The sequence below is a fragment of the Gallinula chloropus genome (assembly GCF_964237585.1).
Source record: "Gallinula chloropus genome assembly, chromosome: 17".
Taxonomy (NCBI): Eukaryota; Metazoa; Chordata; class Aves; order Gruiformes; family Rallidae; genus Gallinula; species Gallinula chloropus.
In genome coordinates, this window is record NC_140102.1 from 2,559,707 (window position 1) to 2,575,717 (window position 16,011).

A 16,011-nucleotide genomic window follows, 5' to 3' on the forward strand; every position below is an offset into this window, starting at 1 on the left:
TGACGGCAGAGAGCAGCGTGCTTCTCAGGGTTCTTTCTGTGGAAGCCAAGCTTTAAACATGGTGCCATTTTTTTATACAATTTTGTAAAGGAAACTAGAAGTCCTTTAATGATGTCTGCAGAGTAGCTCTCCTCTGGCAGGAGATGTATTTGCTACTCTCATAGGATGCTTTAACGGATGCAAAGCAGGAAAGTTTACTAGAACAGAATTTTTGTACTCAGAATAAGTTTCTGGTTATATAGAATGAAATAGCAAAGTGGCATGGGGCAAGGAACATACTAAGCATTACAGCTGTGTTTTAATGCCATTCTCATTCGCCATGCTGGAACCTGTATGCAGCTTTTGTTGCTTTGTTTTAAGTGCATGGGTTTATTCTTGTTAAGAGCATCACTCAGTTGTTTGTACTGACCTCTCATGTTGTATCTGACACCCAGCAACTTCTTAATCATGTCTTTATTTTTCACAGATTCTCATTCAAAGCATGACATCCTTTTCACTATATAAGCTGCATGTCTTATGTTTGCCATTGCTCTAAAACTAATTCTGTCTTTATTTTTCTTTTCTTCTCCCTTTTCCCTCCCATTTTATTTTTGCCACACACTATTTGTTCCCTGTCTGGTTTTTAACATTACATAATCTTAAGGAGTGCGATAAGAATAAGACCACTGAAGCCACTTTTTTGGAACAGCCTGACTTTTCACAGCAGATACATCACAGTAAAAAGCTTTTCAGTATTCCAGAAGTAGCTGAAGAGGATGGTGAATACTCTGAACTGCTGTACAAGCAGGGTTTAGGTATGCCCTATAAAAAGAACCCCACAATAGCTAGAGACTCTAGACCACCTAGGCCCTACAATCAAGACCAGCAGCACAACTTCTGGTACCCAGCCAAGCACAGAGTTTCAGGCATGGAGGATTTTGCTGCAGAAGACAAAGGATGTAAATATAGCCGATCCTTATCGAGAAGCCCAGACAGTGGACTAGACTGTGGAAGTGAAGAAGAAGAATCTCGGTTCAATTTCAGATACCCTTGCGATTCAGTTTCTGCCAACGTTCCATCTAGCTGTTGTGCAGAGACTGTTGCCTGTTCCTGCAGGAAAAGCATGAGGCCATTGCTTGCTCGCAGGAAAACTTTAACCAGACAAACCAGCATCGAAGAAGATTTTGGTGACCTGGGTCCTTCCTTTGTAGAGCCCAGGAGTGAACAGGTCAAGCCCAGTTACGAGAAAAAGTATGAGACTCATAAATGTGCTAGAACAGATAATTTGTCTAATGAAGATGTTCAGGGAGGCTGGAAGAGCGACTTAAAAATGGCTGACTCTAGGGCAGCTGGTCTACTTGCAAAGCCATCCCACAGAGATGCAGAAGACTCTCTGGTGTGTGAAGTAAATCTTCCTTCTAACGTCTGCTTGCCAAATCAGTCTGTTTTCTTTCTTTTGTTCTATTCTTTCCCCCCCTCCCCCCCAAATTAATTTTCAGAGTCCATCCTTTGGACCTGTCTGCTACATTTTTTCCTCTTTTTTTCCTCCCCATTCATTTTTGTTTATAATTCTGCATTTTCCTTTATAGTCCTCTTTTGTGTCATGCTGAAATCAGTTTAATTTGCTTTACAATGATTTTCCCACAGAACAAATTACAATAATGGCTGCTTTTATTAAAGGACAACTGAATCTAAATTTTAATTAAGGGTTAGCTGAACTATAATTTTTCCAAAAGATTGTTTTTCTTTATTTTGCCCATCTAAATGTTGCTTAAAAAAAAAAGAAGCTTCATTTTAATTGGAAAAATATTTCATCAGTTTGTTTTTTCTTTTAATGTCAAGGAATTCATTTCATCATGTTATTTTTATCCACCTCATTCCCAGAATTTTCAGGATATGTTCTTTATCATGAAACATCTCTGGACAAGAATCAAGATTCTCCCCAGTGTGACAGTGACCCAGATTTCTGTAGTCACAGGTTTCATCATATTTCCATTTTCTAGCTTATCTCTGCACTGTCACTACGTTACCTTCCTTTTTAGACCATCTCTTCTTGCCTTTGAAGTTGCAGACTGCATCTCTGCATGAGAATGCAGGCAAACAGCTTCTTCCAAAGAGAGAGGCCAGGACCATCCCATATCTTTCAAGGATGCCTCTGCGTGATCTTGCCTATTTGCATTTCTGTCCATTAATCTAAGCAGAGTCTCCAGACTTTGATAGATGCATCCATAGGCTTCCCTGCTCCCTAAAGACCAAAGCAAGTTCTTTACCCTCTCAGTCTGCAACAGCCCAGAGTGGAAACCTCAGATCTAACGTGTTTCATGTAAGAGTAGAAACCAGCTGCCTGCTCTTCTAGCCTAGTGGCTTGTGCTGAAGTGATCCTTAAAGATTTCTCCCATTAAAATCGGTGCCCAAACCTCAGTGACTGCATGATAAACTCTGGAGAGCATTAAACTAGTGTCATTTGGTTATTAAAATAGCAACATTTTCTGCAAGAGTAGTGAACAGAGACAGCTGTGATGTGAGACGAAGTGTGCCTACATCCCCTTCTGTGTGTGCCAATGACCTTTAAAAGGCTTTACCAACCGAAGGCCATTCCAGAAAAGCAGTGTGCTCAAAGACAGAAGGACATACACTTGATGACAGGCTGAAAACTGGACAGAGCTTTAGAGCTGCCTACCAAAAAGCCTTGCCTTTTCAGTGCAGTCCAATCTCCACAGCTCTGATGACTGGTTGTACTACTCTTCAGGAGACTAGAGCGTCATTTTAGCAGCAACGACAAAGGCAAAAGAATATCTCAAAAATTCTTCTTTTCTTTTCTTTTTGTTCTGATGCGTGACTGCTGGTTACAAAACTCTGCCATGAATCAGGGAATCATTTTTTTCCTTTTGCAGGTTTGCCAGGCAACAGTATTTACTTTTCAGCTAACCTTTCAGTTAAAAACTAAGTTTAGTTGCCTTTAGAGCTTCTGCTTCCAAATGTGATTGACCTGATTAATGTCCAACCATATGACCACGATGTTACCATGCATGTAACTTACAAACCTGTTCTTTCTGTTGTTTTCTTTAGCTTTTAGGTAATCCATCATCTGCAGGACGGCCTGAAAGGGCGGAGCATGCAGGGCGAAGGTCCTCTCATGGCAGTGCAGTGCCACAAAGGTCTCGACCAATGTTGGTCCCTTCCATTGGTTAGTTGGACAGATTGGTGCATTTCTGTTCTTTGCAGCCTCAGAGTTGGGAAGGTGGTCCTTAAAAAAAAGAAACTACACTTGTCTTGAACCGTGGTTACTCTTAGTTTAAATGGGATAAAATGATCTTAAAAACATCTCCATCTTAAATCTGAGTGTACTGGGGTCTCACAGGGGGCTGAATCCGTGGTCATTGACATCACTGGGAGGCTTTTCATTGAACTCGGTGGGTGTTGAAGCTTTTCTAAGTGTGGTTAAGCTTAGGCACTGTCAGATTGCCCCCAAGAAGAAATTACAATGCAGACGGGCTTTATGATCTGTAAAATAAATGTACCCATTCAGCCATCCATTCAGCCACCCATCTTTCCATTCATCAGCCATCATTTTGCATTCACTTTCCATTTTCTTGACTACTTTTTGGAATTTAGCAGGGAAAATGGCAGCTGTAAAATGTAACATGCTGGTAGAATTTGCATACGTTCACTAGAATTGATACTTCTTACAGAACCATCCCTAGTCTGGTTTGCATATGACTTGCTGGGATAAACCAGAAAATCCAAAAAGTAGTGCAGAAAAGATAATGGAATCCAGACACTATGGACAAATACATATCTGATAAAACCTGCACTCTGTACTGACAAATGAGAAACATTTGCACTGAAAATCAGGAAACACATGCACAACCATTGCAGAAAGGGTTCTGTGGGCTCTTAGCAAACATTACTCCATGAAGATGGAAAGTCAGTCCAGTTCCTGTCCTAAACCTGGGCTTTAGTCTGTGAATGCTGTAGGCATCATCAGGAGGAGAAGGGAGCAGTGCCAGGTAATGCTCCCCTGACATTTCTGTGCAACAGAGATGCCACAAACAAGAGGTATCAGAAAGCACACACAGCTACACTGCACGAAGGGTCAAAGGCCTCATTGATTCTCATCCCACACCCCAGTGTAAACCAGGGTAATCTTCACAGGCAATGGAATTACACTGGTATGAAAATGGTACTGTGGGACAATCAGCTCCAGGGAGGCCGTTGTGTTTCTGTTGACAGTGACTGTTACCTGAACCAAACAGATTTCAGATGATGGTGTGAGGACTGTTAGATTTTCATGTCCTTTTTCTCTGAAAGCAGGAGTCAAGATTTACTCAGAAGTAAAGGTTTCTCATTTATGTTTGGACTATTTCAAGCAAGCTTTGTTATCTAAGTTCTTTTATACTATCTGATAAATTTTAATTTATTTATTTAATAAATAGTGAGTAGACAGGTTTGTTTGAAGTAATCCTTTTGATTTTCACTTTAATTAAAAATAAGAGAGGTGATTAACTTTGCCAGAGCTCACTTTCTGTCAGCAACGTTAGGACATGGGAGCCACCCAGTAATGACCTAGCTGTTTAGCAGTTTAATAGCAACAGCCTAGGAATTGGGTGAAGGGATTTGATAGACAATTTTTTGCTCAAACAAATAACTAAATAGGAAATAAAATCTCAGTTTTTTTTTTTTTTTTTTTCCTTTCAGTGTAACTTAAGGAATAAATTAGAGTAATTTTTGTTTTATTACATACAATCCACAAATGCTCTTTGGGAAGTTCCATTAGGAATAAATGACAATATTTATTCCTAATTTGGAGATCAAAGTTATTGTATTTGTATCATTACAATATGTAGTCCCACAATGTGAAAATCAGAGTAAAATAAAAAAGAAAGAAAATGAGGTTGAGCCAAAGTTTAGGCTGTTTAAATACACAACACTGCTGTTGGCCTCAGCATACAGCTCAAAACAGACCCCAAGTGTCTCAGCAGCACCGTGTTCCTGGATGCCTGGGGGTTTAGCCAAGTTATTCCACTACAGGGTCACGTTAATGAGGCAAAGTTCTCAATTCAGCACTGGGAGGTTAAATTAGTGGGAAGGACCTTCGGATTTTAATGTTCTTAGGTTTCCAGTGATAAAATCTTTCTCCAAAATGTTCTTTGGATACTTTGGATTAGTATCTTCTTGCAGGTAGGATTTAAGTAAATTAATTAATTTTTGTTTTTAGGTTGATACTTTAGAAGGTGAAACACAGTTTACAGTGCTCTTGACCTTGCAGATCTGGCAGGTAGGATTGTTTAAACCTCATAATAAAAAGATGATTCTTCTTCAAAGATCTCACAAACAATATTTACGCTGTATGGATTTTTAAAAGCACAAAATTCAGATGCTTTTAGAAAAAGGAAAAAAAAAAAGGAAATATATATTTCTGTGATTCCTCTGCTGAAGAAGGACTTCTAGAGTCTGAGACATCTGGCAAAGCTTATGCAGTGTTTAGCCTTCCTACTATATGCAAGTCAGAAAGAAAGGTAGGCAAAGCCTGCCCGCAGGAGCCTCCGCAAAGGCAACTCTACCACCTGTTTTAATAGATCATTCCCTTTTTCTCCATAGAAATTACAATGGACAGTAACAGTGAAGGCGGTCGGTCTCGGTCAGGTAGTGAGGGAAATATTTCACCTGTAAAAGAAGAAGCTTATTATCGCAGCATTGGTGGACACAAGAAATGGCCTCAGCAGCGTACCATGGGCTCTGAATATAGACACGGTATGCCGACCATTCTTCATCCTTTATGCCAGACACATGTTAGAGCTGCGTGTTAACCAGCGCGGTTTCTGTATGACAACATTGCATGCAATGCAGAATGCCAGGGGAAAGAGCTCTTAAGTCCTGTCTGCTCTCAGGTAAGTTCCTCCAGCTCAGCTGTAAGGGACACACAGCCCTTAGTCCTCTGTCCTGAAACTGCTGTGCAGCCACCTTTCCATACTCGACCGAGTCTGAGCACACTGCATTGCATGAACCTCTGTGAAGCTATGCTGCTACTAATGCCAGTCAGTATTTACTGTACACACCTGAACAACCATCCATCACACTGATCGAGTCATAGAGACTGTGCAGGGACAAACAGTAGCTATTAAATCACAACCAACATCCTATAATAGGAAGCAGCTACCAAATGTTACTCTGACTTACTAAACAAAGTCTTTTCAATGACCACACAGGACTTTGCCTATGTCACTTGTTGAAGACAAAAATTATTCTTAGGAATAATTACATCACAATGACAAAGTTGTGTTACAGGAGTCCAGCAGTTACACCCACTACTGATAGTATTTGTTGCTTCATCAACATAGAAATCATTACATGATCAACAACTTGGTTTTCATAGTTCATAACACAGTGAATTGGAGTGTCTAACACAGCACACAAAAGCAGCCCAGGCCATATACAGAGCTAAGAAACAAATTAGGGTTTTGTTGATGCTTGAAATGAAACAAAAGGGGCCCTGGAAGTTTAGGTAAATCATAATTCAGTGTTGAGTTTCAAAGCAAATGTATCTGGCTGACGTACAACCAGATCATCAGCTTGTGTGTATCAATGATACCTCATGAATTCAGTGCCACTGTGGTTGCAACTACACATCTGCTGGGGATCTGGCTGGCTGCATCCAAAGATGAAGCTTTTTACATACACAGTTGTGTGTGTGTATCTGCATGATATACATATATACACCTCTTGATAGAATAAGATAAGGTAATGAGCTAATCAAAGATTGTTTGCCTTCTGGTTTGCTGAAGCAAACAAGCCTGTTTTGAGTCAGGTTGTTAGAGGCCAGTGCTTTTAACAGAGACATGTTTGGCTCTAGTTCCTGTTTGCACCAAATCCTCATTAACTGCAGTTGGAGTTGGATGCAAAAATTGCTATTTTTTAATTTAAAAAATAAGACACACCCCCAGAACCTCAACACACCTGAGGTACCTGGTGGGCTTCAGTTTGAGCCGCAGAATGACTGCAACCTGGCTGTGGGAGGAGACCAGAAGAGAGACGAATCCCATCTTTGTGTCCCATTGCTTTCTATCCCACTTGTATCCTTCTCCCACACTTCCTTTCTGTGCTTTGTGCCTGCCTAAAGCTTCTTGGCTGGAGTTTTTCCCTGCCCTTTTGCTGTTCTGCACTTTTCCCTAGTCACATTCTTTCTTGCGCTCTGGACCCAAGAGTGAGTAGCTGTTCCCTTAAAGCTGTGACTGACATTTTTTTTCTGCCAGTTTAAAAATTAATGAAATGCATCAGCCAGAGAGGCAAAAAGAAGAATTTTATCTGAAGTGTTCCATATTGAATGTTGAAGCTATTGCAAACAATGGGAGTTGTTAATTTTTAAGTGGCGATTACAGTAAAAATTATATAGAGGTGAAAATTGGGGAAAAAATTGGTAGAGTTGAACCACATTTTCATCATAATTCATAACTTTGCTTTCTCAGTTTATTCATTGTGCAGAATCTCGTAAAATGGATAAGTATTGATTCAGCAAAAGCCAAAAGTATGTGATTCTCACTGAAGTTAGATGAAAATAAGCCAAGGCTTTGTGTTTTGGGACTTTGTGTGTTTTGAAAGAGCCTGTTTTTTAGGAAAATGCTGCCAGATGCTCTTTCAAAACAAAATTAAAAGCTTTTGAAGCCCATCAATCAAAGCATTCATTGTTAGCCATTTTGGCCTAATTTTTTAATTCGGTTTTACTGAAGCCCATCCTTAAGCTTGTGGTTGAATCCTGGTCTAAAAACATTCTCCAGGTCATCTGTAAAGTCTGACAGATATATGAAACTAAACCTCAGTTCTGATTTTAAATGTCCTATTTGATTTGGTACCCTGTAGTGGACAGAGCTTGGTGCACTGTCAGATGTTGTGATATGCACGGGTGATCCTTCCCAATGAGCTTACAGTTCATGGCAGTCCTAGCTGACTGCTCCTCCTGGATTTAAGCCATCATGTCAGCGTTTGGGTTGGTCTGGGACGCTGCCAGCCAGCTCTCCAAACTCCTGACTCTGTTTTAAACAAAACCAAGGCAGTGTATTTCCCACCCTGGCATAACTAACACTGCTGAGATTGATTTCCTCTTGCCTGTCTGGAGAGAAGAGCTTATAACCATGTTTTAAACCTGGTACCTAAAACATGGTATGTCAAAACAGCTGGGATGTGCTTTCTTGTGTCCATGAAGAGCAGAAGCAGCTGTGCTGGAAAGCAGGTGGATCCAAAGCATGGTTATTTTTGCAGTAATGAGAAAGCCTATCATCAGACTCATCGTTCTGTCACTCTTAACATGCTTCATTGATCTATGGCAAACTCAAGTGAACCTGACAGAAGTTGCTTTCTAACCTGAGCTGTTCTCACACGTGTAGATGTCACTGTGGTGCAGAGCAACACCATGGTCAGTGCATGCAGATTGTATGTGCTTTGTTTAAACTGCTACTTAAAAAACCAACCCAAAGCACCAGACATCAAGCTGAATAAGACATGCATTAAGTTACTGAGGGGTTTTTTCCCACTGAAATGCCAAACATTTTTCAAACATTAACTGGAATAGTTGAAAGATGAGGCCAACTCATATTGCTGAATTGTTCTTTTCTGATTTTTACTTTCCTAGATGGCTATGGTGGCCATGACCATCTTTCTCCAGATATTTATGAAGAATCAGAAACCGATCCTGGCACAGAGGATATTTGTACTCGAATATTTGTTGCCCTCTTTGACTACGACCCGCTGACCATGTCCCCAAATCCTGATGCTGCAGAGGAAGAGCTGCCATTTAAAGAAGGCCAGATCATTAAGGTGAGATCTAAAACCAAAGGAAATGAAGGACCCAATTTTACAAACAGGGTTGTCTTTGTTCCCCATGGAGAAAGGAACTTGTGTGACTAGAGTCCAAGGATTTTTTCCTCCAGAGGTTCTAGCTGCAAATCTCCCTGGATCTGGAGCCTAAAATATCTGCTGGTAACAGGTTAAAAATAGTCAGGGAATGGGCAAAACTGTCAAAGTTGCTGTATATAGTTAGTTAGGGTTGGACTCAACTTGAGATTTAGGTGCCAAGAGCAAATTTAATATTACTGAAGAGTATAGGTAGGTCAAATATGTATTTCAAATAGGTATTTAACTTCTGGAGTTCTCTTCTGAAACTGGAAAATCCACTCCCTTATCTGACAGTTGAGTATAAAACACACAAGCTGCCTTTGGACAGGGTGCAGAAGCCAAACCCACCCTTTTCCAGGTGCTAGGACACTGTTAGACCAGCACAGCCAGCCAGCTCTCCCAGCTTGGCTCATCTTATGACTGTGCAGCTGCACAATTTGTTCACTTTGCTGATCTGACTTTCAAAAGCTGGTGGATTTTTCAGTTGAATCAGCAAATGTGTCTCCTCCTGCAGCCTGATATCCAATCAATGTGGTGCAAACTGGGCAGAAAGGAGGGAGGCAGCAGGAGCAGCTGCTGGTGGTCCAAGGGTAGCTGAGATTTGTGTGACCTCAAATAGAACCTGAAAAATGTAGATTCATTTCAAAGGTAAAACTGTAACTTCAGCTATTAAAATAGTGACTGGGTTGTGCTGGGCTGGATTGGATCCAAACATAAACGTCTATATCCAGAATCACAGCTTTTTAATACTAAATACATTGTTGGACACCTTGCCTACCTCCTTCATGCCAAAAATATGGCAATTCCTTGAGAGCTCAGTTTGATTTGTAAGAATGTTCATCTCACTCAGGTATCCAATTATTTCTTCACAAATATTTGTGTTTGGCACTAAAAAGTCCAGAGAGACCTCACCCCAGACACTCACTCCATGATGTTTATGTTTTATTTGGGACCACAGTGACTACAGCGTGAGCTGCTGCTTTGAATTTCTTATCAAATTGTTGTGAGGACAGATTACACCTGTTCAATGGTCATTTCAGTGAATTGAAGGGATTAGTTTGGGGTCTTTTGTTTGCATCTAAAGGAAAGAAAAAGCAATTGACTGAGCCTTAACAAGGAACCATAAAAACTCTGCCATCACTTTGGCCTTAAGAGCATTTTTGTTTGGCAGAGTCCCTGATCCCAGGCCTCTGTGTCATCAGCAGCCTCTATGAACTGACTGTATTTTGGAATTTAAGAGACATTTTGGGTTTACCTGTTCTTGCTGATGAAAAGCCATACTATTCATATCTTAATTCCTGTTTACTGGAATCACAATAGCAGAGCTTAATTTAGTACATATATATTAAGTATATTAAGTATTAGATGCTCATTTTTGATCATTTGATGGGACAAGGGGAAATGGATTAAAGCTAAAGGAAGGTAGATTTAAACTGGATATTGGGGGGAAGTTTTTTATAGAGAGAGTGGTGAGGGGCTGGAACGGGCTGCCCAGAGAGGGGGTGGATGCCCCGTCCCCTCCCCGTTGAGGGCCAGGTTGGATGGGGCCCTGGGCAGCCTTGTGTAGCTCCAGGGCTGGAGGTTGGTGGCCCTGCCTGTGGCAGAGGGTTGGAACTCTGTGATCCTTGGGGTCCCTTCCAACCCAGACCAGTCTGGGATTCTGTGATCATACAGGAGTTGTTCCATTCAGAGTAACAACACTTGGCCCAGTTCATTTTGAACACAGTTCATATGGCACCAAAAAAGGGGCCGTGTGAGTAACCCCACAAACCTGGGGGTGAGACATTCAGTAGGGTTTTGGCTCAGCACAGGGGGGAGCTGAAGCCTGTAAATGGTGACTCTCAGTTTCTGTGCATTTTGTGGCTTAACAACAAAAGATCCAAATTCTGCCTTTGGATTGGAAGGTGTAGTTCAAACTGAGGTAACAACTCTGGTTTTGTAGCCTAAATCAGAGTAGTCACAACCTAGTGTAATCCCACATCTGTAGTCATGTGTCTAGGCTTTGGGAGCCATTCAGCTTGTATTAAGATTCCTAAATGCTTAAACCTTTATCAACCAACGTTATCACTCCTTGAATAACAGGTGTATGGGGACAAAGATGCTGATGGATTCTACCGTGGAGAGACCTGTACAAGAATTGGCCTTATCCCATGTAATATGGTCTCCGAGATCCAAGCAGATGATGAAGAGATGATGGATCAGCTTCTAAAACAAGGCTTTCTTCCTCTGAACACACCAGTTGAGAAAATTGGTAAGGGAAAAATACCTACGCTTCACTTCTAATTTTTGGGTGCTTTTAACTTGGCTGGATCTGCTTTGCCTTTTGTTTTTACTCAGTGCAGATGCATCTAAACTTAACAGCAATTTACTACACCATGGGATACATTCTGTGTCAGTATCTGGATGATTTTATTCAACTAATATTTAATCCTGGTCACATCTTTTGCTGAAAATGAGGACTTGTATCTTCACTGCTCTGCTCATTACTTTCTTTTCTTGTTTAAAAATAAAAAGGGGGTTTGCCACCTGAAAGATTTCTGGACACAGAACACGATCCCTGTGCTTTGGAGTGTGCTGTGCTGAGGTGCTTTGTGATATGCTCACTGCTGCAAAGCATTAAAAAAAATGAAATCACTTATTTGTTGTTATTTTTAGTCTTCTACATTTTCCTACTTTACCAGTAATTTAAAGGGATGGTGGCAAAGGGTTATGCGTAACCTCATTTGGGATAGCACAACATGTTGTAGGAGTTTATGGCTATTGCTGTTACAAACCCTTTAAAAAGCAGTTTGGCCAAACAATTCTGCTATGAACCACTTGTGTTGCAGTTGGGTCAGTGCTGCACACACATGAACAATGCAAATAGCTTGGATTTTTTTTTTCCTAAAAAATGAATTTCATGCAACTGTCTCAATATGTTTTCAAATTTTTACCATGATCCAGAGAGTATAAAGGGCTGGAATTGGTTCAGTCCTGTTTAAAAGTGAACTGTAAAAGTGGTTGCTAAAAAAACCCCAAAGGCATCTTCCACAGGCGTTTTCTTCCAGTGCACAAAACTTTCACCATTTCCAAAACTGGATTAGGAAATGCAAGGGGTTTGAGATTTTATTTTCAAGCTACTGGGATGGCAATGAAAGGGAAGGATGTGTTAGGTTCTTAAATGTTGAGTTCTTAGTTCAAATCTGTCTATTTATTTACTTCTGCCACATAAATGCTAGCACCCACAGGCACTTGTAAACCCCTTTGCTCACCTGCTCCTCTGGGTGCAGCCCATACACCTAGGTGTATACTCACAGGACATTACAGGGTAGGCACACAGTGGGACCTGATGTGCCTGGATGGGTTGGCTGCTGCCTCCAGCAGTGTTCCACACAAGTAGTGTTTTAACCTTGGTCTGCATCATTTGAAGTTGGTTGGAATGAGATACCCAACCTGCTCTAGGTACACCTGTAACACACCTGGGGGGATTGAGCAGTGTCTAAAACCAGTCTTCTACACAGCTCCCCGTGATTTGAGGAGTATTTTGGCTGCCTAAGGGTTGTATTCATGGATATGAGATACCCAACCTGCTCTAGGTACACCTGTAACACACCTGGGGGGATTGAGCAGTGTCTAAAACCAGTCTTCTACACAGCTCCCCGTGATTTGAGGAGTATTTTGGCTGCCTAAGGGTTGTATTCATGGATATACCTAGATTTTTTCTTGTGCTCAACTGGCAGTGTTTCCTGAAGTAGCTGAGGGATCAGGAAGCAATGAGGAGAGGCAGTATGTGACAGAAACCTTGCCCTGCCTTACATTTTTAAGCAATTGGTTGTATTCTGGTATGTTTCTGAGCGAGCTGTTAGCAACCTACCCCCAGCAGTTCACCTTTAAATACTGTAGCACTTGGAAAGCATCGTGTGTTTTCTCTTTAATGTGGATCTAAATTGTTAGCCATTTAAAACCAAACAAAACCCAACACTCTTCCTAATGGATTCGGAAAGAATGGTTAGTTTGGCTTAATTTTAAATGGAAGATGAGTAGCAGAGATCCCCGTGCTCAGACCCTCCCTGTCACAGAGGCTGCCCACGTGGATTGTAGCCAAAGCAGGCTCTAATTGCCAGCCTGCCTTGCATTGTTACTCATTTTTATACAATATCAGACCCTTACAATGTTCTGGCCATATGACTCTCTTTTTCTTAATCCTTTGCCCACATGAAATCCTTAAAAAAAAAAAAAACAAAAAAAAAACCAGAACTTTGAACAGCTTCATATCTTTTCTTCTTTTATTTGTATGCATTCCTTTCCTGAAGTCAACTGTGACCGTTTCAAAGAGAGCACACGCTCTGTACACCGCAGATCCAGAAAGTCTAAAAGAGGTCTGTGCTAAGAACCAGTCATTTGATTCAAGCTGTAAATGAGCTGAAATGGTTTGAGCTGTCTAGATGGAATTATTTTTTTTTTAAATGCCTCTGAACTTTTGGAAACCACAAGTCTGAAAATATTGCAATATTGTCATGTAGCAGTTATGGGTAGGGTCCCCTTTGGAGTCTTTTCTTGGTCGTAGAGGGGCCCCTGACCCCAGACAGTGGGCAGTGCCTTGCGCCAGAGCGTTTCCAAATGCAGAGTGTGGTGCACAGGCACATTTAGGTGTGTGTTGATCCAGGCTTTGGGGAGCAGGGGAGCAGCTCCCTTGTCCGTCACAGTCTGTGCCGTCCCTCTGGATCTCTCCTGTGTTCTGTGCAAGTCCCCTGCAGCGATAGCTGGGCAAGTGGCTCCAAACCACCCCTTGCAAACATCGGTGACGGCCTCTGTCGGAATGCTCCCGTGTCAGCTGAGTGCATGCCACACTCCCAGTGTGCTCCTGCATCAGCAGAACCTCACCCAGTGTGCCACTGGCACACTGCCCAACGCTCATCGCCCTGCCCTCAATGCCTGTCTGTATGTAGCACTAACAAGCATGTTTCTCTTGCTACAGCAGTCATCTGCAAGAATCATGCTAACTAACATCATTCAAATTTAAACTGAAGCCCATTTGGACCTCTCTGTAAATGTTTAATCTCAGTTGATAAAACATTTCTTGGGGTTCTTGGAAACTACAGATTTTCCTCCTTTCCTTCTGTTCCCCACAAAGGCAACATGTAAAATTAAACAGTACTTGAGACCATGTTTCTGGAGTCAGTCCTGAGAACACTGGTATCATGGGTGGCCTCTCTTGTGGGACAGCAGAGAGTGTGCAGGTTCTCCCTGCATAAAGTGGAAAAATTATCCCAGGCACAAACTTCCTTGTGATTGGGGTGGGGAGGGCTGGGAACAGCCGGTAAATGTGGAAGTTTGACTAAAATGAAACAAACAGAATGTTGAATGTTTGGCTTTGTGTACACTGGCAACCTCCAGTTCTTACAACTGAGAGTAGCTGGAACTTTTGGCAGTTTAGTTCTGCAGATAAATGCTGTTCAGAGGATTCAGTGGCTTAGAATAGAGCAAACCAACTGTTAGGCAGCGTTTCTGAATCGTACCTGCCATTCTGAAACCTTGAGCTGTGTTAATAGCTTTGGTAATCCGTGACCTTCTATCACTACACTAGAGCAATAGCAACACTGGTACTGCGCTGGTGTGAGAATGTCGTGGGGAAAAATTGCACCTTGTTTTTCTTTTCCACATAACTTTGATAGCTTTCCTTTCCTTCCTCCCCTTGCGATCGAACAGAAAGAAACAGGAGGAGTGGCAGGCAACATTCTGTGTCTACAAGGAGGATGGTGGCGCTGTACGATTACGACCCGAGAGAAAGTTCTCCTAATGTTGATGTAGAGGTACTGACATAACTGTTCCCTGAACCAAGTCTGGTTCTAAATTACAGCAGTTCAAGGCAGTCTGGGCAACAGATTAAGTAGTTTAAAATAAGTTTTAAAAGCATACTTAACTTCCTGTTAAACCACAGGCAATTAGCAAGAGCCCAGACCACTGCAGCTCAGAGATGGGTGCTGCTATTTAATAGACTATTGAACAGAACCAGGTAACTCTGCAAGTCTAGGTCAGGAGCTCTGTCTTTCAGGAGCAGTCTCAGCTGTTTTGTACCTGTGGGTGCCAGCACTCAGTCCCATGCACATGGAGGGACCGAATCATGTCCCTCCTCTGGGTCTTGTTCCCTCGTCCCATAACTGACATCGTGTAGTTCAAAGCTTCAGAGTCTGTTCAGGCTGTCCCAGGCTCTGTGCAGACGAGTGCTGAGCATCCCCAGGGCCAGGCTGCCTGCTTCTCCTTTGTCACGGGTGGCCCTGGGGGGGTCTAGAACCCAGGGGGGAGGGCACTGATTTAGCAAGCTAAAAAACAAAACAAAACAAAAACTGTGTCATATCATAAAGGGGAAGGGAAAATATCACTGGAGTTACTGTTAATACTGAAGACATTAACCTTGGCCTAACAAAACACACCCTGTCTGCTCTTTCTCCAGGCCGAGCTGACGTTCTGCACCGGGGACATCATCACCGTCTTTGGTGAAATCGATGAAGATGGATTTTACTATGTAAGCTGGCTGCTTTGGTCACATGAAGCACTGTGCCCTGCTAGAGCCATCTGTGGGTGTGTGAAGGGTTAAGTGAGGGCCTGGGGGTCCTGTTAGAAGTGACCCCCCAGTGAGGAGTGGGGAGCACCAGGGCCTGCACGGCATCACACTGCACATGTCCTCAGGAACCACGTCTAGAAATGGTCTGGGGGTTCAGCTCCCGCTTCTCCATTGTGCAGAGATAAACCCCAGGGTGCTCCTGCAGCTCTTGAGGTCCAAAGCGACCTCAGATAGTTATTTTCTCTTCCCCACTAGCTTTGAAATAAGGAAAAGCATTTCCTTACCTTCTTGGGAAACCCACTTTTGCTTTAATTGAAACATTGCTGACATTTTCCTCGTTTTGCAGGGTGAACTGAATGGGCAAAAGGGGCTGGTTCCTTCCAACTTTCTCGAAGAAGTGCCTGACGATGTAGAAGTCTATCTCTCCGACGCACCCTTGCGCTACGTTCACGACACGCCGACGCGTACGAAAGCAAAAAGGGTAAGCAACCGAATCAGAAAACCCTAAACTCTTATTTTCCATCCCATTCTGTTTCATATATAATTTAGGCATTACTTTTAACATTTTAATTCCATTTGCCCATTTTAAATTAACTTTC

General features: G+C 42.1%; 1 protein-coding gene across 6 annotated transcripts in view; it reads left to right on the plus strand.

Annotated features, from left to right (window-relative positions):
• The window catches only part of RIMBP2 (RIMS binding protein 2), a gene marked incomplete at both ends in the record, with an annotated part of 52,085 nt that overhangs the window by 32,206 nt on the left and 3,868 nt on the right, over positions 1-16,011 (plus strand). For 2 of the 6 annotated variants that reach the window (XM_084272160.1, XM_084272161.1), the window contains 8 exons: positions 644-1,375; positions 3,049-3,166; positions 5,581-5,733; positions 8,606-8,790; positions 10,951-11,119; positions 14,557-14,660; positions 15,302-15,373; positions 15,759-15,893. In XM_084272160.1, coding sequence (XP_084128286.1) covers positions 644-1,375; positions 3,049-3,166; positions 5,581-5,733; positions 8,606-8,790; positions 10,951-11,119; positions 14,557-14,660; positions 15,302-15,373; positions 15,759-15,893 — 1,668 coding nt within the window. Of the gene's footprint in view, positions 1-643; positions 1,376-3,048; positions 3,167-5,580; positions 5,734-8,605; positions 8,791-10,950; positions 11,120-13,160; positions 13,227-14,556; positions 14,661-15,301; positions 15,374-15,758; positions 15,894-16,011 lie in introns of all 6 variants that reach the window. The other 4 variants (XM_084272159.1, XM_084272163.1, XM_084272162.1 and 1 more) reach the window with 4 other exon arrangements.